The sequence below is a fragment of the Cucurbita pepo genome, chromosome LG11 (assembly GCF_002806865.2).
Source record: "Cucurbita pepo subsp. pepo cultivar mu-cu-16 chromosome LG11, ASM280686v2, whole genome shotgun sequence".
NCBI lineage: Eukaryota > Viridiplantae > Streptophyta > Magnoliopsida > Cucurbitales > Cucurbitaceae > Cucurbita > Cucurbita pepo.
Window position 1 is genome coordinate 121,423 of NC_036648.1, and position 21,868 is coordinate 143,290.

Sequence of the window (21,868 nt, forward strand, 5' to 3'; positions counted from 1 at the left end):
AATATTAAGGGGTTCGGAGTTTGATGTTTCTGCTGTCTCTGCCTCGCACTTCATCGCTGATATTTTCCCTCTTTTGCCGCTTTGTAAACCGTTAAAAAAAATACAAACCAACTCCCTGAAGCTCCCCCTCTCTCTGGCGTTCAGCCACCTTTATAATCCATTTTCCATCAAATCCTTCTTTCATTAAGGGTAGCCTCCACCGATTTAGGCCATGCTCCGCCGGAAGCTTGGATTCCCCGAGCAGATTTTATCGCCGAGGAGAAGACTTGTTCCTGGGTTTGGTCTTGGCATTGCCGTTCCTCTCATTGTTGTCGGCTTTCTTTGGCTCTACACTTCTTCTCATGTCAATTTCTTCTTCTCTCTTCCTAATCGCCCCACTTCCGTGGCTTCCCTCTTTTCTTCCTCGTCTCTCCCCTTTTCTGATCTAACTGCTAATTCTTCCAAGCTGGGGACCTATGATGGCGACACACCAACCCTTGTGCCTGTTCCTCCCCATATGGCGTCATTGGTTCAGCCACTTGCCAATGGGAGCTTGCAACTTAACACCCATTCGCCAAGTTGCTCCAAAATTTGGAATGCAACTTTGTCCCTTGAATCCAAAAATGTTACTGGAAATGGAACAATTTCTAGCCTAGCAAAGTTGGACACCCAGAAGATAACTGCAGATAATTTACCGAGTAACACCACGTGTTTGAACAACAATACTACTCAATACCAGAAAAAGAACAATCATTCTTCCAATGCTGAGGACAAGAGACCGTCCGAAGGTGATGGTAGGTCTCAACCAGCGGCAACATCAAATAACAGTTTTGATGAGGAATGTGATATCTTCGATGGTGGATGGGTGAGGGATGATTCGAAGCCATATTATCCTAAGGGTTCTTGCCCTTACATCGACAGGGACTTTGATTGTCATCTTAATAAGAGGCCGGACGATGGATATTTGAAATGGAAATGGCAGCCAAATGGGTGTAACATTCCAAGGTATTACTTTAACTCAATCCCCTCGTCCTTCAATTACTTGCATGTTAGGTTCAATGGTGGATGAATGAATGAAAAATTACCATGGTGTTTACAAACCTCTTTCCTAATGCCCCTTTTGAATTCTGCTGCTTTCAGTCTGAACGCAACACATTTTCTAGAGGTGTTGAGGGGAAAGAGTTTGGTGTTTGTTGGGGATTCATTGAATAGGAACATGTGGGAGTCTCTGGTGTGCATTCTTCGTCATAGTATAAGCGACAAGAAAAGAGTGTATGAGATATCTGGAAGGACAGAGTTCAAGAAGAAGGGCTTCTACGCCTTCCGGTTCGAGGCAAGATTTCCATGATCTTCCATTCCAGTCAACCCATGTTTGTCATTTTCTAACGTTTTCAACTCACCTTTCCCTTTGTTGCATCTGCAGGACTACAACTGTTCTGTGGATTTTGTTAGTTCTCCATTCCTAGTTAGGGAGTCTTCATTCAAAAGAAAGAATGGAACCATCGAGACATTAAGATTGGATCAAATGGACCCAACCACCCAAATGTATAAGGATGCCGATGTTTTGGTGTTTAATACAGGCCATTGGTGGACTCATGAAAAAACATCGAGAGGGTATGTATTATACTCATCATTTTGATTCAATCCAACCTCTTGGGGATTTGTATTGAGAATGAACATTGTGTTTTAGAGAAGACTATTACCAAGAAGGTAACCATGTGCACCCAAGGCTGAAGGTGTTGGAAGCGTTTAAGAGGGCTCTCACCACTTGGGGTCGATGGGTCGACAACAATGTTGATAGAAATCGAACTCTGGTTTTCTTCAGAGGGTATTCATATTCTCATTTCAGGTATATAAAATGCTCTCCCTTTCCTGCTTCCAATCTGGAATATTGTTAGAAATGGTTTGAATATATGTTTGCAGTGGTGGGCAATGGAACTCCGGAGGGCAATGCAGCGGTGAAACAGAACCAATATATAACAAAACACAGTTGGGGAAGTACCCTAACAAAATGAGGGCTGTGGAGTCTGTGATTCAGGAGATGAAAACGCCAGTGTGGTACTTAAACATCACCAGGCTCACTCATTATCGGAAGGATGCACACCCTTCAATTTATAGAATGATGTACAAGACAGAAGCAGAAAAACGTGCCGGTCTCCGGGTTCAAGATTGCAGCCATTGGTGCTTGCCCGGCGTACCCGATACTTGGAATGAGCTGCTTTATGCCTCCCTTTTAAGGATGGCAAACAGATATTGGAGCAACTAAGCAAGTTTTATACGGATCAAATACTGTTTAATCGTTTAGGTTGTGAGCAGCAGAATGGTACATGGCTACAACTACAGTAGAGTGATAGATTACCTGAGGCGTGCAAATGTAGAGCAACAATAATGATGTATGTATTCTATAATTCCAAATCGTTCGAAATAGAAATGGATTTTTTTTATTCATTAACTTGTAGGTCAAAAGACGACCCCATAAAGTAGACTGAGTAAGAGTCCACGCCGTTTCGTGACTTGCCGGAGTGCCGGAGCAAAATCCAAAGGCCAAGCAGAGAATGAAACTAAGTAGGCAGAGGGCATGGCTGATGGGTTTAGCTCAGGGATTTGAGGAGGAAGGTGAGACATTGGCATTGTATACCCTCACCGGATCTCCACTAGCTTTTCTTCAAGGGCTGTGGTCATGGTCCATGGACCAAGCCACAGCGCGACTGCCCCTATCTGATTCAACACCTCTTAGATTAGAAAAGCTGGGGGAGAAGTCGGGTTCTCCATTGTGGGTTTAAATACAGGACCAACCTGGTACCCCATTATAATACTCCCACCCTTCCATTCCATTCCATTCCATTCCATTCCATTCCATTCGAAGCTGGATAAGCTCCAAACGATTCAAATTTGGGTGGAGCTTCCATTCCCAATTCACTAATCAAAATAATGCTCGACTCAGCTTACATTAAGACCTCTGTTCAGACCATTGGTTGGGTAGGGACAGGGGAGGGGCAGCTCTGGCTTTCACTAATATTGTGCGAATTTTAAAATTGGGATTTGGGCGTGAAGATTCTTGTTGTGGAAGAGGATCTTAATTAAGAAAAGGACAAAGAGGTCCTCCTCAGAATCGCACCCACGGCCACCGATAAATAAAGAAAAGAATTATTGGAGGCGTTTTGGGCTGGGCTGGGCCGGATTAGAGAGAAGGCATGAAAATGAAAGGGCAGGAAGCAAACCCGATCCGTTCAACGGGGGGAATGAGTGGTGAGTGGAGAATCCGTGAAGGAAATGAAAAGCGGTCGGCGTTTAGAAAGCGTTATAAGTATTGCTTTCAGAAGAGACAAGTAGGAGCTCAGCATTTTTCTGCCTTCTGCCTTCTGCCTTCTGGCACCCTCCTCCCAGCATTTTTTATGACCTGAAATTCTGTGCTAACGAATTAAGAATTACAATATTATCCATTGTTTGGTCGGGTTAAGCAGATTAAGAAACAAACAAAGAAACCAAAAACAGAGGCAACTGTGTGTTATTTGTAACTTAGCTTTACAACAACAGATAGGGGGGATGTTTCTTGCACCTTCTCTGTACCCTTTTCTGTAGACAATTTTGTGGTGTTCTTTGGTGGGCTGTCCACCCATACATACAACCACTCATATCACCTATCTAAATACTTGTTAACAAATCAATGATTGGGGAAAAAAGAGAGTAATTGATGAAAAGAGTAATGACAATAATTAAGAAGTGAGAAGGAGAGTTAAGAGCGGACAGGGGAAGCTCACTGTGGCGTGCTGCAAATTTATGATTACAACTGCACCCCGCATACTTAGGGGGGACACAGATCGTGGCCCTTGACTTTAGTCAATGCCCACTGCCCTCCATTTTCTTCGCCTCCACAATAATAAACCCTATTAAAAACTTTATTCTATGGGTGCCTCCTTGGAAATGATTATAACTTTTAGCATACATGTTTCATTAAAAGGTTGAGATACGAACTAAAACAGACAATATCTACAAGAATAATTTCTATCTACAAGAATAATTTCAAATATGAACAGTTAAAATGAATTCTTTTAAAATAAAATTCAGGTATGGACAATGTCAAGAAACTACATGAAGAAACTATTGCAAACCATGAGGTGGTTGACCGCTTAATTTTTGAGTTGGATCATCTTCTCTTGTTGAATAATTCATATCGGATAAACGTTTCTCTCAGTTCAATTATTCACATCAATGTGTGATACATTGAACAGTAATGATAATAATTCCTACAGGAAGTTGGATAAATATAGAATAAGGAGTTTTAAAACCCTACATATATGTATGAGTCAAAAAGGGAAAATGTTAATGAAGATAAATGAAATGAGAGTGATTTAGAATTAACATTAAAGAGAGTAGAGAAGGGAGCGAGAGAACAATGGTGCAGTGGGGAGGCCGAAGGGAGCGAGGAGGATGACTGGACAACTAATTAACATTAAAAATTAAAAAAAAAAATGGGCCGTTAAATAAATAAAACAAGAATTTCACACTGTCCACCACCGCCTTGGTAACAAACTGCTACTCCGATAGTAGCTCAACTCAACTCCTTCCGAGTCATGGATTCATGAGTTAGCAGCTTTACTTACCCCTCCCCCTCTCCATCGCTCCTCTTTCTTCCTTTCCTTTCCTTTCCTTTCCTTTCCTTTCACCTGTAGTTGAAATGGGGGAGAACATGTACGGCATGCGCTCCACTCCCCAATTCTCGCCCAAGTCCTTCCTTCCACCCCACACTCCTATCCTTCCCCTCGATTACCAGACCTTCCTTCCCTCCACCAACTACTTTCCCCGCGATCGGATTCCTGTGTTCGGATCCGATGAACTGCTTTCCGAACCTGAACCACCTTCCATCACTCCAGATTTCCCGCTCGCTCAAGATGTTCCCAGCGTCATCAAGGCCCAAATTCTCTCTCATCCTACCTATCCTCGTTTGCTTCACGCTTATATTGACTGCCACAAGGTGATCCAACAACTTCTTCCTATCTCTCTCCTTTTTTCTGTTCTCCACTTTCAATTGTGTTGCGCCCAACTATTGATTTACTACCATTCAATTACGTTCGGCTTTTGATCTTCCAATTCTGACTCCTGTGAAATACTCGGTTGTTTCTACATCATCCCCATGACTAATTTTTTACGGTCTTCCTTTTGGTTTTCCAAGAACCGAGACTTATTTCCCGAACAAGAAAGGAAGACGGGGAAAAAGTAGCGGCGCCTGACAATTTCTAGCTCAACTTGAAACTGAAAGTAGAAATTGCCCTTGTTTTTTTTCTTTTATGTTCCCTTTTACTATTAATCAAACCTAGAAATTAAAAATCATCCGTGTGTCTGATTTTCACTGCAATTCTAATGGAATCTTCGATGATTTTTAACCGAAAGGTTTTCTGGTGCATCATAAACTAACTTGCTACCAATTTAATTTCATTTCATTTAATTATGTGTTTCTATTTTGGGCTCAGGTTGGAGCTCCGCCGGAGATAGCTTGTTTGTTGGAGGAAATCCGGCGAGAAAATGACAGTCATAAACAAAACGCCATGTCCACGTGCTTCGGAGGCGATCCCGAGCTCGATGAGTTCATGGTAATGGTCCCCCCCGCTCACTCGCCCGCCCACACGCAATCTTCGTGATTCTAACTAATTTGGCCATGGTGCTTTCTATTCTTCTGTTCTACTCTATTCTAGTATAGCTGAAAACTGGTATTGTCTCTCTCCGGATAGGAAACATACTGTGACATGCTGGTGAAGTATAAATCAGATCTGTCAAGGCCCTTTCATGAAGCTTCCTCCTTCTTGAGTAACATCGAACTGCAACTTAGCAACCTCTGTGCTGGTGCCTCCACCAGAAGCTCCTCCAGTCAGTCTCTCTCCCTTTCTTTTTTTCTTTCAATAATCTCTTGTTTTCGCACTCTATTTCAACTTGTTTCTATTCGCCTACATTATTTTGACTTAATCTGAATCCCAAATGATTTATTATTAGGCCTTAGGAGAAAGAATACTAACCAAACGGGTAGATGTAAAATGCTTAAGCAACCACCACTTAGTCTCCCCAATCCGACCTATTCTGTCGATGTTTTTGATTTGCGGAATGCAAATCATGAACGCACTGAGACCCCCAAACAAAACTCGGAAGAATAGTATGGGGTGTTTCGCGTGGGGTAATAGAACACGAACAAACTGCGAACCCTAGTACAGAGAGACCCACGCCTTTGATTGCCCACGATTCTCGGGTCTTTTCCGGTGATTATTGCTTGCTCAGCGTTTTCTTTTTTGTACAATGGACATCATTATTTAAGCTTGGGGACTTTAAAACAACGCCTACTGAAGTCTGGACCTTCCTTCCCAGTTTTCCTAAACCGTTTTCCTTTTCAGTTTAGTTTTGTTATCTGGGATGGGTATTGGTTTAATTTCATTACTCAGCCACGGTAAAAATGCTTTTTGTTGTTTTTATCCATTTTTTCCTTTTCTTCGTTTCTTACCTTTTCGAGGATAAGGCGGATGTAAAGAGGTTTCCGTACTAGAGATTCTGATTTTGACTCTCGGATATTGGGGATGACTTTCCCGGGTAATGCTAATGGTAATGGTAATGGTATAGACTTATGGTCGGGGTGGTTGGTGACAATGATTAAATATGGGGTGCGAGTCTGGAGGGAACCTACCGATGTGGGACTTGTGGCCTGTTTGGGTTAATTCCCTTCTTTTACTCGGCGTGTAATGCTGTTCACATAAAAATATGGAAGGGTTTTTACTACCAAAATTAAAGATACGCACAGAGCTAAACAACTTCGACCACTCCCTCTGTCATCTATAAATGGGTGGAAGGCTCTCCTCCTGGTGCATGCTTGTTTAGTTGAATTTTAGTAGTCACACGCAGCACCAGTGTGGCAGGTGGTGTAGATTGTTGTTACCTTGGCATTATATGCTGGACGTTTTGTCTCCTATTGTTTTTGGTAGAGGGTTAGAAAAATATATTTTGCTTCAACTTTCCCTTTTTACTGTTGTTTTATCACTTCAACATTTCCATACTTGAGATGTTCATAGGACTGTATCAAACAGTTCTCTCATCTTATTGGACTAGACTTTACCATCTTTTTCCTTTTTTAAAAAAGAAAAATACAAAACAAAATAATGCCCATATCTGGTATTCAGAAGATGAAAATAGGACGGGCAGAAAAACAAGAAAGATTGAACCATGTTAATGTATTGCCTCAAACAAGCACTCGATAGTTGTTTGTCAATATTTTTACCCCATTAACTCTGCCTTTCTCCTCTTAAATAAAAAATAATAGCTGTGATTTTTTATGTCTTTTTGTCAATTTTTATTCAAGAAATGATTTATTAGAGTTCAGAATATTTTTACTTTACACTTGTTATAAACTATTAAAAAATTGCAAAAAGAAACTTTTCCTTGGATCTAAATTTTGTTTTTTAATACACCAGAAAATGTCCTAATAATTTATTGTTTAATATTATTATTAACTTTTGAAACATTTAATATTTTCTTCGTTGATTTTCCCATAAAATAGGTTTGGATGCAGGTAAAAGTATGTAGTTGCATGTTTATTAAAAAAAAAAATTATGGGTCATGAAACTGAATTGTGGAAAAAATTTTTGATATAGAAAATATTTGTATTAATTTTAATGCTCATAATTCAGTTATTCCTCCCTTTTTTAATTTGCACATCTTAATTTGAGTCTGAAAAATCACTTACATAGCTGCATACCTACTGTGAAACGCTTCCCAATGCCAATTTATATTTCCCGTAAACTAATAGTCATCGTTTCCCTAGGTACTCTACAACTTAGGTTGGTTTTTGGTTCTCTTTTCGTAAAATTGCGTTTGCGGTATATATATTTATTTGTTTTGCAACTTCTATGGGATTCATTTAGGATGTCTTCTTGCAGTTGAAAAATCTAATATTTATACAGTATTTGCTTGTTTGGGAACGTTTTCTTGAANATCATCTAAGCTTGACATGATCGATCTTGCCTGCAGAGTGATTCAAATCTCAAACAGATATTTTTTTTTCTTTTTTAGGATAGGTTTCTCATAGTTCTGATCATTTGGTTTTGTAATGTTGGAGGTTGAAATTATAAATTTGTGTGATTGATGTTCATTCTATTGCATTCAAGTAAATTACAGAAAGATTGAGTTTATATAATCTATGCCTGACATGTGGGTTTATGATTTGTAAGAATAATTACGTAGCTTAAGAAAATAGTGTTGGCTCACCGAGTTACACTGAGTTTATTTATGTGTGAGATTAGAAACTGCATTGCTTGGGATTAGTAAAATGCATGGATCAAGTATCCAAAATCACTACTCGAGCCATCCCACCCACCTTTTCCGCTATTTGCGAAATGTGCAAGTGCAAATGACTGAATATGGCAGCTTTAGATGTTCTCATCATCTTTGATTAAAGATGTAGCTTTGTAAAAGCGGTTAGATCATGGAATAGCCATCTCATTGGTCATAGTCGGGAACTAAAATAATTTATTGGGAAGGTACAAATTTGCCTTTTCAGGTATGCTGTCTTGTCGTCGTCTTTACATATTTCTTCACCCTAAATTGTCTTTCAGCGCTTTCAATGGAGTGCTCTAGGTCTAACTTACAGTTTTTAGAGTTCATCGTGATCATCTATTTTGAACGAATATGATTACAATTTTAGGAGAGAAACATTGGTTGTTCATGTGATGGCAGGAAAAATCAATATAATTAATTTATTTTTATTGAACGTGATTAGGTCTAATATTTTTGGCATACACTCGTTGTTGTGTTGTCTAGGTGACTACGGGATGTGATATAATTGAGTTTTTTTTTTTTAAAAAAAAAATTTTTTTTTTTCATATGATTGGACATTATTTTGATATTTTTATCATTGACAAAATGATCTCCACAATTTTATTTTCTTCTTATTATGCCTAGCACTTATATGATGAATATTCAAGTTTTACTAAATAACTTAAACTGATCAGTTTGAATACTTATAATTGCAACATATGAGCTTCATTTGTCATTTTTAATGTGCTTATTATTAGTTTATTTTAATTTTCTGGCTATACTCTCTCCATAGTATGCTAACTCATGGAGGCACGTATTTGTTTCTTGATTTGTTATCCCTTTTTGTTGTATGGTTGCTTCAACTACGTCAATATTGTTCATTAAAGCATGGTGCGTAAAATTCTTTACCATACTTATTTTGACATTGTGTTCACATCAAATTTTCGTTGCTAATATAACTCTTCCAGTATCTCCCAATACTAGCGGTTGAGTTTTTGATGACCCGTCTCTCTCGTTAGGATAAGCAGAGTAGAAAAGGGCGTAGATTCTTTTGTTCCTAAGTTTCCTATGTCATATATTCACACACAATTATATAGGCAATGCACTAAGTGCATGCACAAGAACATAAAGCTTATATAGTCTTCATATAGCTTTAGTGTTCTGGTTTCCAGAATGTTTTATGTTCGGATACGAATTTTGTGAAGATTACTCTTAGGCTTTGGTGTGCCCCTCCAGACCCTCTTGCCTGGCTAAGAAAAGAAGTCCGAAATTTTCACAGCTAAGATTCTTTAGTTTAGGCGAATCTATAATTCTGGCCCCATTCTTTTCGCTTTAAACACATCACTTTGCATCACTTTGATCACTTTAAATCCTTATTGTTTTATCTATTTCATCGTAGTTTTAAATTTTTCATGTATATGTTAGTTTAATATCTAACATTAACTTTAGATAGCAATAGAAAAATTAAATAATTAAAAATATATGTAAATTAATGATATGTCTGTATATACATTTTTTGCTAGTTAGTTTATAAATTACAATAGGTACTGAATTATATTTTCCTAAAATAAATTTCAAATTAAATTATTTAGAATACACGAACCAGTCAACCTTGAAAATTATATACATACATATATATATATATATTTATATATATATATATGTATGTATGTATGTATGTATATAACACATGGACCAAAATTATGCCTATTATAATAAAATCGTGACCTATTCCACTAGTGTATCACAATATTTTTAATATTTGAGTACTTTTAATTGATTGGACAAAAACGTCATTAAATTATATTCAATTATAGTATGTGCTCAGGTCTTTTAAACTGTTTTTCTGTCACTTGAAAATTAATTTATTTAAATGTGTGACAGGGAAAGGATATTTCAAATCTAAGAAAGTTAATAGATATATTATTATTAAATTACATCTAAAACTCCGAACATGAGCATAGCTGGTTTGACCTACAATCTTGACAAAGAGGTTAGTTGTCTGAATCAAATTTGTGTATTAAAAAAAGTTTTAATAATTAAAGTCATTCTTTCCATCATTCTCAATCTCCTGTATGTTATTGATCTCCAATAATAATAATAGTAGCAAATAAAATAATTGAAGATTCACATTGAGAATAAAAGATTTTGTTTTGGGAGTAGAATGAGATGTTTGAGGGTATTCTAAAATGGTGATATAGTGTCGGGTCGAGAAGGGTGTGGAGGTTTTGTAGCTCTCACATGGACTCCCGTGGTTTGCGCTGAGAAGCAGCTTTAAGGCCTCTCCCTCTCTCTCACCCACGCACTCTCTTCAGTGTTCTGTTGACAAATAGTCTGTTGTGGGTCTTTCAGCTTCATAATGTGTCTTACACGTGTGACCTGACTGCTTCGTATCTGTAGCTCCGATTCGGCTTTTGGGTGTCCCAGATTCCCACGTTGGGTTCTATTTCTTTAAATGAGAAAATTAATTTCATGTTTCTTCCCTCCTTGTGATCATTCTTGGGGGCCCTTTACTGCCAAATCCGTGTGCCCTTGCCCCTGCTATGACTCCCGATTTGGTCTCGTCGTTTTGACCACTGGTGTTTGTAGTGACCCAGAACCGTCCAAGGATGCAGGCTTTAATTAATTTTGGAGAAAAACTTTGTTGCACGTCCCGTTCTGTCTTTTGTCAGAAAAATACCTGTCCAACTAGAGTACTAATTGACCCAGGTTTAGACCCGATGGTATGGTTTCTTGAGAAGAATGATTTCTGCAAGAAATGCTATCAAATTTTATCTAGATTTTAGTCGGTCGTGGCCCCTTGGTTGTGCTCCCGAGCCCGTAGTTTTGATCACCTCCGTACTTTTAACTTTTAATCTGGTGCATGGTGGTGTGGGTATCTTCTCCCTTTCCAAGACAAGTTTTGGTTACCACGCCATCTTGTCCACTTGGACCGCGAGTCTGCATTTTCCATTCTGCCCAACAAGTTGGTCAACTAGATTCTTAAAATGTAACTTTCGTTTGAAGGATTTACTTTGTTTTGTATTCCTTGGTTTATTGCTCGCTTATTAGCTTCAGCCCATCGAATGTTTATTATGTTTTGTCGGAGATGCTAATGTAATTTAGTGATCTCTTTAAACACATATTTACAGTAAGGTTTTCTATCTTAGCTGCAGTTTCGGCTACAGTCAATTTTGTCGTTATTGTAACTGCGGTTACTTTTTTGGTTTAGTTGGTTTCGTTGTTCCGTATTATATCATAAGATCTGGTCAAATTATCAGGACTAGGAGTACAATACTGCTTAGCTCTAAGTCACCTGTATGGTTGGTTAGTTAACTTATGGTCAGTTAGTTAAGCTGGCAATAGTGCATGTATTAAAATTGCACGTGAGGAGAATGATAATATTATATAATGTCATTGTTCTTTCTTGAATTAGTTATCTCTTACTTTAAACAGTTGGGATAAATGATGTTCTAGTTGTAAGTCCCACATCCAGTGTTATTTTGTTTCCACAATAATAATGCGTTGATATTCCATTACTTCCAAAAGAGACTGCTAATTGTCCAAATAGGAGTGTTGGTTTCTGTTTTAACCAATTATTTATTTTTACATAAAAATAGAAAATAAGGCCATGTACTAAATTTTTTTCCCGAGTACCCTTTAACACGGACAAGCACATAGATTATTTCTAGTAATTTTGTCTGAAGGAGTGAACAAAAGGCATGCTTTGATGTCACTTATTTAGGGGGTTATTGGTTTCATAATCTTTAATATCAGTTTATGTGTCAACCATAGAAACATGCACGACTTCGTATTTAACGTCTCTTAACTATTGTGTTCTATTATTATGTTTATGGAAACTCTTGTTTGTAATATTTTAAAATATTTGCTTTTGTGGTGAAAAGACTGTAAACTAATGTATTCAAGCCTAAAACACATTGGGGAATATGGTAAAACACATTGGGGAATATGGTTAAAAATTCCAATCTTCCTAGCGGAAGGATACTATAAGATCTTAGACAAATAGTTGGGTTTGAGTAGTGAATTATATATCGAGATGTTCACGGGGCGGGGTTAGGGAATGGCATCTTTGTCCTTGTTCTTGTCCTCGCCCCATTTAAATCCTTGTCCCTTCAAGTTCTCCATTTAATTTTGTGAGGATCGAGTCCCCTTTGGAGATTTATTCGGTGTTGTTTCTTTTAATAAAAATAATTTCAAACAAATAGAATAATTTTTTTGCCCTAAAACTATATGTTTAAATGATTTATTCAGTTTTGTAGATTTATTTAGTGTTGTTTCTTTTAATACTCATGGTGAATTTTTTTTTCACTATTATACTATTAGAATGAAAATAGCCTCAAGGAAGAAAACGGACAAAGAAATCACGTTTAGAAGGTAGAATGAAACCAGTAACATCATCTTTGCTTCTCCTTGTGAGGATGAGTTCTACTATAGGAGAAATGTTTTGATGAGATTGAAACTATATACACCACATCACAAAACTTAAATTAATATTATTCTTTACAGTTTAATTGGCCAATACTAGAGCCTATAATTTACTAGAGCTACCCAATCTAACATTGAGTTTCATACTCTTATTGCCCCTTCCCTTCCATTCTTTCATTGTGTTTGTGAGTTATACTTCTGGTTGTTATTTGTGGCTGCTGTAAAAGCTTTTCTCGATCAGAGGAAAATGTGGGCGATTACTTTTGGAGTTGGCTTTTCAAGGAAAACAGATAATCTGCAAACTTGGCATTCTACGTTTACTGAAGACTAGAAGGATGCAATAAGAGAATCTACATTTGACCGGTCATTTTATGCTTTCAGATAATGGGTTCAAAGCAAGTGAATGGTGTTATAGCGGTGGTGGAACCATTGGACAAACTTAGGACTCTTATCTTTCAAGATCAGTAACCAACAAGATATGCCTTAGAGAGAGATTGTTTGAGTTTGGAGATGGATCCAATTGAAGAAGCCTGGAAGGATAATCTTGATGAGTTCCACAATATTACGTTTGACCTTGCAAATGCTGGAGAAAATTGTTAGATGAAAATGACGTGGTAATCAGTTTAACCTCTGTATCCAAATCTTTCCGTGAAGTGAAGGACGTTTGTAAGTATGCGATAGATGGCCGTACCTAAAACATGGTTCCCACGACCGAGAATAGGCGGGGGTGATTGTGATGCCTTGACTACTAGAATGTCTGTACGCTTGGATGCATAAATGGAAAACGCTTACATGATTTGATTAACAGGGCATGCTAGATAGGAACAACTCTCTGGCTTACAGTTCTATTGGCATTGTGTTCTTGAATTGTGGTGACACTCAGAGGGTTGAATTTTGAAGACATACGTAATATGACAGCAAGGCTTGATTATACACATCCAGACTCCTGGAAACCAGGCATTTTATTTTCTAATGGGGGTGCTAAATTTTTTATGAATGGTAAATTATTACTACGACATGAAAGGCGATAAGCATCTTGCCTTCATTAGAGAGTTAACCAATTAATATAATCCAGACCCTAAAATTAGGTGTTCCTTAAATAACAAGAGTCTGAAGCTTTGGATAAATTTAGAGAACGAAGGACACCGTCGAAAATCTGACTGGAAGTGAATTTAAGGTTGTTTGAACTGACTAGATTCTCAAACTTTGAATTAAGATCCTTCCAAACATGAGTGCTCTTGATTGTTTTCTGAAGGTGCTGTAGAAAATTTACAATGGATGTCTGCGAGTAAACTTCTGACTACTACCTGAATGACCAGCATTGAATTTGATCATGATCACTATAATGTTATATCATTCTATCTTCTATCTTCTTTTCGATGTCAAGAGAACAAGTCTTTATGTATCTCTACCATTTTTTTGGATGGATGTTAAGAAAACAAGTATCGACGTATCTCTACAATGGTACGATGTTGCCCACTTTAGGCATTAGTCATGATTTTGTTTGTTTTTGTTCTACCTAAAAGGATTGTCCTCACTTATGATGATATATAACGGAGATGTAGACGGGTGGCTACTTTGTCTTTTTTAAATGGCCATCTAATATTCGAATATCCTTCAATCTTTGTTGTCTGGCTTTGCTATATAGAAAACCCCTATCCTAAATCATTGAGTGATTCTGTTTCAGACTATCTTCATTCTGTTTTTGTACTAATTACTATGTTTTTATGTACAGTATGAGTCTTTATTTTTGTTTGATGACTCATGGGATAAATTTTGGGCTGTCTTTGGTAGTTCCTCTTATCTATGTATGTCTGGCTGAAAATTTTCTTTTGCAGACGAGGATGCCATGTCATCAGATGATGAGCTTAACTGGGGAGAGAGGGAAGTACAAGATGCTCAAATGAGGTTAGAAGACAAAGGTCTTAAAGATATGCTCTTGAGTAGATTTGGCAGCCACATTGGAACCTTGAAGCTGGAATTTTCAAAGAAGAAGAAGAAAGGAAAACTACCTAAAGAAGGAAGGAAAGTACTGCTCGAGTGGTGGAATGTGCACTATAAATGGCCATATCCTACGGTACATTTTCTTTCTCCACCAGCAAATATACGTAGCCATGTTTTTAGTTCTCCAACGAATATTCTTGCAACTATTTTGGCATTTCCAGTTTGTAGCGCTCCTGACCTTAGTAGCTACTGTTAGTTGTCATGGTTCATCAGTTTTTTATTTTAGTGTAGCTTGTCATTATATTTTAATTCTGTCCGCACGCCATTGACTATGAAAGTCTTTTTGGATGTAAAATAAAGTTGGATTTAAAGTGGCTTGTTACTATGGAATTGATGACTGATAGTTCCGAGTGTTGCTGCAACACACGCAGGGTGCTTCGTTGCTTGTCTAGAGTCCCCATGGAAGGACATTTTAATCTTAAACTTGTTGCTGATTGAAACACATTTGCATTGAGATTTTGTGTTAGAAAAATTTAAAGCAACGTGATAGTAATGAATGAAGATAATTGTATTGTATTAATGGCGTATTTGTGAATCATCCAGGAAGCTGATAAGATGGCGCTGGCAGAGACAACAGGATTAGATCCGAAGCAAATTAACAATTGGTTCATAAATCAACGAAAGCGGCACTGGAAACCTTCTGAAAGTATGCAATTTGCAAGTATGGATGATGTGGGTGAACAATTATACGCTAGGCTCGACTCTTGAGACTGAGGTTATACATCATCCCAATGGGTATACATTACATGCTTTAAAATCACTTACTTTTGCTAAGCCCCAATAGTTTAGCGTATATATATATGTCCAAGAACAAACAATTGTGTTGAGTACATGGCTGGGAAACTATCAAAATGGCTTCCATACTTTTGCATCTCTTTTGTATATTTCTGAAATTGTTAACATTGATTATGGAAATGTTAATTGAAGTTTGGATGAGTTCTCTCTGTCTCCTACTCTCCCTTCTCTATGTCTAATCAAAGTTCATTTTATTTTTATAAGCCACAACCTTAAGTTCTCGGTCACATTTGCAGCCCCATCTCTCTCATGGATTCGCATTTCTGATTTAGTGCACTTGGAGAATACCACGTTAGACGAACAGAATACGACTCTCCACAATGATACGATATTGCCCACTTTGAGCATAAGCTCTCATAGATTTGCTCTGGGCTTTTCCAAAAGGTCTCACTAATAGAGATAGCATTCCTTGATTATAAACGAATGATCATTTCGTAAATGAGCCGATATGGGACTTTATCATCCAACACACAAGTTGAATAATTTATCTTGTAGTGATTTAAACATTATGCAACATAAATCTATAATATTTTTATAAATAATTTGACATGATAAATCTATAAAGAAAGGAAAAAAAAAACTTATCAATTAAGCTAAACTGCATCGTCTCACATTTCTTGTTTAAAAGAAAAAGATTTTTTTTTTTTTATTATTATTTTTTTTTTATCTTTTTTTTTATTTTTATTGTTGGAAAAACGTAAACTGGATAAGCCGGATTGTGTGGAATGATGGCAAATGCATCAAAGTAGAGTCTGGCGGGAGTGTTACAATGGCGGCTTGCGCTTAGGGTGAATCGAGCGGGATCTCCATAACCATAATTCTCCTTTAGGCGAAGCGGTCATCTGCAATTGCATGGCTTCATCCCTTCAACTCCAATTCCGTCTTCCTCCTTCAACCACTCCAGCTCTTCTGCGTCACCGCCCTATTCAATGCGCTACCGACCGCCAGGCATTGTTCGACCGTATTGCGCCTGTCTATGATAACGTCCGCTTACATTTACTTTCTCTTCCTCTATCCATTCTTTCTCATTTTCCTTTTCCCCTCTTGAAGTTTTACTTTCCTTTCTGCTTCGAACTTAGTTGAATGATTTGCTCAGTTTGGGTCAGCATCGTATTTGGAAACGGATGGCCGTCTCCTGGAGCGGGTATGCGATGTTCTCGTTTTCTGATGCCGAATTGACTTATCTCTTCTTCTTATTTTTTCTAAGCTTTCGAACATTTTGGAACAGTGCAAAGGCAGGAGATTGCGTCTTGGATATATGCTGCGGAAGCGGCGATTTGGCGTTCCTCTTATCTCAGAAAGTTGGATCCAATGGCAAGGTAACCCGACGCAAAGCCCAAGTTGGTTTCTTTGTCTAATTTGTCGATCATGATATCTAATCACCCGATTCTTTGGGGATAATTCACAGGTGACGGGTCTTGATTTCTCACGGCAGCAGCTAAGTATTGCTTCTTCTCGCCAAACTTCTCTCTCCAGACCCTGCTATAAGAACATTGAGTGAGCATTGATAATCTTGAACAATAAATATGTTGGTCTGCACTATTTAGAAAATATTGAAGCATTCTACTCAGTATTTATCTTATAAAAATCAAACTATGACGATAGAGTTTTGCTACAGTAAGAATTACAATTTTTGCAATTTGTAACCGTTTTTGAAATTATCAATGTAATAACGCTGCTGCCTAAATGAAGGTGGGTGGAGGGTGATGCTCTCAATTTGCCATTTTCTGACGGCTCTGTCGATGCCATTACGATGGGGTACGGTCTACGAAATGTGCTAGATAAACGGAAAGCTTTGGAGGAGATGCTTAGAGTATTGAAAGAAGGTCTTTTGCTGGTTATTCTCCATTACTTTTTTTCTTTTTTTTGTGGCGGGGGGAGGGGTGTGCTTTCTGATCTTGGATTGTGAATTTATTACTGTGACTCAACTGATCCCTCTCTTTATATCTTCTTCACTGATAAAATGGTAGAATTCAGTTACAAAATTTGCGTACACTTCTTAATTAAAAAAATTCAGGTGGTCTTTCCAGGTAGTAAGCTATCAATTCTCGACTTCAACAAGGCTACGCAACCGACTACTGCTGCTATTCAGGTACTTTTTATGTAAAGGCCTAAATTTTTGCTGTGTGGTGCACACTTCAAATTTAGTGAGTGTCTACTCAGTTTGTATCCCTAAAACCCCTACTTGTTTTGCTTGTTTCTTCTGAACTTCCTCTATGCAAGGAATGGATGATCAACAACATCGTTGTCCCAATGGCATCTGGTTATGGGCTTGCTGAGGATTATAAATATCTTTCTAAATCCATCAGTGAATTTTCAACAGGCAGGCTCTTTGTCTCTACTGACAGAACAACTGCTGTTATTATTTGTTCTGTAAACAAAAGCCTTCTGTTTATTTACTTATTTTATATTCTTATAATTATGAATTTAGGATCTTCTTCTAGTATCACCTGCTGACCAAATTTTATTTTTATACAGGAAAGGAATTGGAAAAGCTTGCTTTAGAGGTAGGGTTCTCTACCTCTATACATTATGAAATTAGTGGAGGCCTGATGGGAAATTTGGTGGCATCTCGTTAGATGGGATTCATGTTTTGCCTTGGTTCAAAGCTCTGGAACTTGACTATTGTGAGAATATGGTGTTTTGGCTTCATGTCTTTGATGCATTAAGTTCTGTGGCATTCTCAACGAACCTCTGTTTCATGTAAGTTTAAGCAACAGAAAATATATAACTGCCGTAGATGTCAATGTTTGTTTAATCAATGCATAAGGTTCTTCTGGCCCCTTCCCAATGCTACTATGTTGTCAGTATATGGATTACGTATCCGAGGATGTATGTTATAAGCCTCATAACAAAATCATCCAAATTCTAGTACATTTTTTCTGTGGTAAATGTAATGAAGACATTATAACTCAACATATAGTTTCTTTTTGCCACTCTGCCCAACTCTGGATAATAAACATCGAAACTTAATTAAGTGGATGTATACATAATGGAGTTTTGAGAAGCTAAAATCTTGAAGAACTCAAAATCAAATCCTGTTAAGCTCAACTCGACTGGCCTTTTGGAACTTATTATCTCTTCACCATATCTACAAATGTCAGTTTGTTTGAAAGCTTAGTGGTGGCTACCCTCTGGCTAATGGATCCTTTCTCTTCGTGGCTTTCAAGAGACCATTTATGCGAGGAATGCAAGCCACTTCTATTCTTGAGGATGCTTTTGTAGGGTTGGGAGCTTTAGAGGGGTCCACAGTTTATGGTTGTTATCTGGGATAAAAAGCACTATGGCTGACCGTAGCAGTTGAAGAAGGGCCCTCCGTATTGGAATAATATCGCGAGTCCTTGCATGAGTCATCAAGTTCCATGGTCATCTCATCCATGAAGGGTGGTTTGGTGGGTGGAGGAAGGAGCTCTTCCTCCTCCATTGTCAGCATTCGCATTATCTTCGACATTGTTGGTCGTAGAGAAGGAATCTCCTGGATGCACAAGAGCCCTATGTGCACCACTCTCAATACCTCATCTTTTACTTTCTTGTTGTAGTGATTCTGAAGGTTGAGATTTGGATCAAATAACCTCTCAACTGTGCCTGCTTGGAAATGTCTCCACATCTAATTTACCATGTAGAAACAAAAGGAAGACAGACGTCATACTACTGTTTGTAGAATTTGCGATCAAAGAAGGATATGAAAAGGTTTCACAGAACTTACAGCAGTGACCAGACTTTCAATGTTTCCGGAGACTTGAATGCCATTGTATTGCAATCCTGCAACAATTTCTAACAAAAGTACTCCAAAGCTATAGACATCAGCCTTTTCTGATAACTGACCATAAGCTAGATACTCCGGAGCCATATATCCTCTGTAGATACACAAAGTAGAAAGAAGGAATGTTAGTGGCACTAGAAATCTTCCCTTAGCTTTCATCTAATTGAAGGAATTTCAAACTAACTGGAAGAAAACTTGTTGATGACAAAACATACAGGGTTCCTGCAACAGCGGTGCTGATATGGCTCTTATTTTCTTGGAAAGACCTTGCTAATCCAAAATCTGCTATTTTCGCCTGGAGCTTTTGATCCAGCAAGATATTACTGGCCTTTATATCTCTGTGTATAATTTTGATCTTTGGATTTTCATGTAGATATATTAAACCTTCAACTGTTCCAATGATGATGTTAAATCTCTTATCCCAATCAAGAGCTTTACTGTTCTTGGTATCTGTTCAATATTTTGAACAAAGTTAAGGGAAGATCTTTTAATTGCTTAAAGCAATGTATGTTTTCAGAGAGAGCTTTACCAAAAATGAAGCGATCGAGACTCTTGTTTGGTAGGAATTCATAAACAAGTAGGCTTTCAGGTCCAGAACAACTGCATCCAAGCAACCTTACAAGATTTTTATGTTCGACACTGCTGATCATGTTTACTTCATTGTAGAAATCTGCTGCTCTATGTCTGTTATCAAAGAAGAATCTCTTAACAGCAATCTCTCTTCCATCAGGTAGAGTTCCCTGCGATGCATAGATGAATGGTAAATGATGTGTTGTTAGTCATAATTGGAGATTGCAGGTCCTGTCAAGATGGAGAGGAAGAATAATAACCTTATAAACAGAGCCAAACCCCCCTTGTCCAATCTTGTTATCGAGGCTGAAATTGTTGGTAGCTTTTTCAAGGGTGGAGTACTTGAAGTTCAAGTTACTATCTTGAAGAGTTTTTGCTAACTTCTTCACATCAGTTGAACCTCCTGTGAAGTGTTAATCATATCATTTGAAGAAAAGAATGTCAATTAATCTCCCCCAAAGAGACCACCATGANTTTTTTTTTTTTTTTTTTTTTTTTTTTTTTTACCTTTTCTTTTATTTTGTATATATCTGTGCTTCCAGATATAAGCACCAATTGCTCCTCCGATTATCAAAACAACAACAGAACTCAGGACCGAAACTATCAATTCGGTTCTTGTGGCACCTGCAGAGAAAGCATGGTCTCAGACATTGGGAGAGTAGAAAAGTTGGTAAGCATACTCTAAACTTAGTGTGGCAGGATCAGTTTTACCTCTGGAACTATTTTTTATGTCCTTATTGAGGAAGTCTGTGTTCGAGTATCTCATGAAGCAGCCTGTGTTCAGTGCTCGCCCTTCCGATACAGGTAAACATGACAACATTGAAGCAGAGGCGATTTGCAAACATAATCTGCAAGAGCTGCGGTTCAAACTTCTCCAGCACTGACCCAGAGCGTAAGCGGCGGACTCATTTGCTCTCCCGGCCACAGCCACTCGAGCTTTCGCAAAGCCTCTGTTGCCTGGTGCAACATTGACTACTTGCATCACTGCCTCCTTGGCTGCTTGTCTGTAGTTGGGGTCATTTTGGGTCAAGTTCCCGCAAACTGCAGTGTCTTCGGGTCCTTTATATTCATCAAAAAAGATATAGTTTTCGAACCTCATGAAGCAGCCATCGATGAAAGTTCGGCCGCCATTGAAAGGGAAGCATTGGGGAAGCACTGTACGTGCTTGAGAATGACACAGCACACATTCGAGGGGGGAGAGATCTCCATGGCATTGGGCAAGCCCATAGCTGGCATCAAGTCCTATTCCTGTGCCGGCCGTTCCAAATCCTGAAGTTCGGATCTGTTGTCTAACTTTTTCCATGGAACCAAAAAAGTTAGGGACGTAGGCCGTGGTGTTGTGCTCGAGTTCTTTCCCGCACATCACTTTCACAGTTTGATCTCTTGGCTTCCCCATGGTTGAAGTTGGGAGCAGCAGAAGAATAGAAAGGACTGAAAATAAGACATAAAGCTGGATCGCCATTGATTCTGGGGTTGTGTTGAGTCCGTAGGGTGGCGAAGAAGAAGAAGAAGAAGAAGAAGAAGAAGAAGAAGAAGAAGAGTGATGTGATGGGAGTGGATGGTTATAATTGAGAAGAAGTCAAGACGAGGAAGGAGGAGGAGGAGGAGCTGGAGAAAACATCCTGAAGAAACGCAGTCCCTGAGCGTAAGAAAGGAGACCTCACGACACCATCTCCAGTCAAAAGATTCAACAATGGCGGCTTTCCTCTCTCTTTCTTTTCTTGAAAGCAATAATTTTGTTAAGAAATGAAATGACTGTAAAATACTACAACCTTGGCCCTCGCTTTCTATGGAAACATTTAGTGTTTCATGAGATTATATTGATTCGGAAAATAGTTCTTAAGAAATTCTCCTTGTATAAATAATGTGATTGTTTCATGTTTTCCCATTATGAGAAAAGGGAAAAACCTAACCCGATTGACAAAGCTCATTTGTTTAATTCATTTCTTTTGAATTTGGGGTACCTGGGTTTCAACAAACCCATGACCTTAAGCTTTCCAAGTGAGAGAGAGAGAGAGAGAGAGAGAGAAAAAGAAAGACCCA

At 38.2% G+C, this 21,868-nt stretch overlaps 4 protein-coding genes across 8 annotated transcripts; 3 read left to right on the plus strand and 1 right to left on the minus strand.

The window, feature by feature from the left end:
* Positions 1-31: 31 nt before the first annotated feature.
* Positions 32-3,011, plus strand: LOC111805086 (protein trichome birefringence-like 2). Its single transcript, XM_023689969.1, has 5 exons — positions 32-984; positions 1,120-1,312; positions 1,403-1,593; positions 1,670-1,828; positions 1,903-3,011. The coding sequence occupies exons 1-5, from the start codon at positions 212-214 to the stop codon at positions 2,243-2,245; spliced, it is 1,659 nt and encodes a 552-aa protein (XP_023545737.1). The 5' UTR covers positions 32-211; the 3' UTR covers positions 2,246-3,011.
* Positions 3,012-4,519: 1,508 nt separating this feature from the next.
* Positions 4,520-15,633, plus strand: LOC111805834 (homeobox protein knotted-1-like 6). The gene is made up of 5 exons (XM_023691074.1): positions 4,520-4,954; positions 5,451-5,570; positions 5,709-5,844; positions 14,532-14,770; positions 15,241-15,633. The coding sequence occupies exons 1-5, from the start codon at positions 4,658-4,660 to the stop codon at positions 15,403-15,405; spliced, it is 957 nt and encodes a 318-aa protein (XP_023546842.1). The 5' UTR covers positions 4,520-4,657; the 3' UTR covers positions 15,406-15,633.
* Positions 15,634-16,182: 549 nt separating this feature from the next.
* LOC111805142 (2-phytyl-1,4-beta-naphthoquinone methyltransferase, chloroplastic) lies at positions 16,183-20,456 on the plus strand. 5 transcript variants are annotated; one of them, XM_023690051.1, is made up of 12 exons: positions 16,184-16,476; positions 16,572-16,636; positions 16,721-16,811; positions 16,901-16,989; positions 17,185-17,329; positions 17,510-17,584; positions 17,716-17,815; positions 17,971-17,999; positions 18,072-18,195; positions 19,773-19,844; positions 19,922-19,985; positions 20,368-20,456. In XM_023690051.1, exons 1-9 carry the CDS (start codon positions 16,345-16,347, stop codon positions 18,159-18,161), a joined length of 816 nt encoding a protein of 271 aa, XP_023545819.1. In that variant the 5' UTR covers positions 16,184-16,344; the 3' UTR covers positions 18,162-18,195; positions 19,773-19,844; positions 19,922-19,985; positions 20,368-20,456. The 5 variants fall into 5 exon arrangements, with proteins under 5 accessions (XP_023545821.1, XP_023545819.1, XP_023545820.1 ...); XM_023690054.1 differs by having other exon boundaries at positions 16,185-16,476; positions 17,185-17,318; positions 17,523-17,584; XM_023690055.1 differs by having other exon boundaries at positions 16,187-16,476; positions 17,185-17,318; positions 17,523-17,584; positions 17,971-18,195.
* Positions 18,342-21,798, minus strand: LOC111805141 (cysteine-rich receptor-like protein kinase 2). The gene is made up of 8 exons (XM_023690050.1): positions 21,397-21,798; positions 20,537-21,338; positions 20,333-20,449; positions 20,086-20,228; positions 19,785-19,995; positions 19,471-19,705; positions 19,199-19,349; positions 18,342-19,099 (listed from the first exon to the last, which is right to left on the minus strand). Exons 2-8 carry the CDS (start codon positions 21,285-21,287, stop codon positions 18,755-18,757), a joined length of 1,953 nt encoding a protein of 650 aa, XP_023545818.1. The 5' UTR covers positions 21,288-21,338; positions 21,397-21,798; the 3' UTR covers positions 18,342-18,754.
* Between the last annotated feature and the right edge of the window lie 70 nt (positions 21,799-21,868).

Bases quoted from the DNA above. Each gene is read 5' to 3' on its own strand.
- LOC111805086 (XM_023689969.1), top strand. From the start codon at position 212: ATGCTCCGCCGGAAGCTTGGATTCCCCGAGCAGATTTTATCGCCGAGG. The intron at 985-1,119 runs GTATTACTTTAA...TGCTGCTTTCAG, and splicing joins AATGGGTGTAACATTCCAAG to TCTGAACGCAACACATTTTC. The intron at 1,829-1,902 runs GTATATAAAATG...ATATGTTTGCAG, and splicing joins TATTCATATTCTCATTTCAG to TGGTGGGCAATGGAACTCCG.
- LOC111805834 (XM_023691074.1), top strand. From the start codon at position 4,658: ATGGGGGAGAACATGTACGGCATGCGCTCCACTCCCCAATTCTCGCCC. The intron at 5,845-14,531 runs GTCAGTCTCTCT...TTTCTTTTGCAG, and splicing joins CTCCACCAGAAGCTCCTCCA to ACGAGGATGCCATGTCATCA. The intron at 14,771-15,240 runs GTACATTTTCTT...TGAATCATCCAG, and splicing joins ATAAATGGCCATATCCTACG to GAAGCTGATAAGATGGCGCT.
- LOC111805142 (XM_023690053.1), top strand. From the start codon at position 16,345: ATGGCTTCATCCCTTCAACTCCAATTCCGTCTTCCTCCTTCAACCACT. The intron at 17,585-17,715 runs GTACTTTTTATG...CCTCTATGCAAG, and splicing joins CGACTACTGCTGCTATTCAG to GAATGGATGATCAACAACAT. The intron at 18,000-18,071 runs GTAGGGTTCTCT...GCATCTCGTTAG, and splicing joins TGGAAAAGCTTGCTTTAGAG to ATGGGATTCATGTTTTGCCT.
- LOC111805141 (XM_023690050.1), bottom strand. From the start codon at position 21,287: ATGGCGATCCAGCTTTATGTCTTATTTTCAGTCCTTTCTATTCTTCTG. The intron at 20,229-20,332 runs GTAAAAAAAAAA...AACACTTCACAG, and splicing joins TATACAAAATAAAAGAAAAG to GAGGTTCAACTGATGTGAAG. The intron at 19,706-19,784 runs GTAAAGCTCTCT...AATATTGAACAG, and splicing joins TCTCGATCGCTTCATTTTTG to ATACCAAGAACAGTAAAGCT.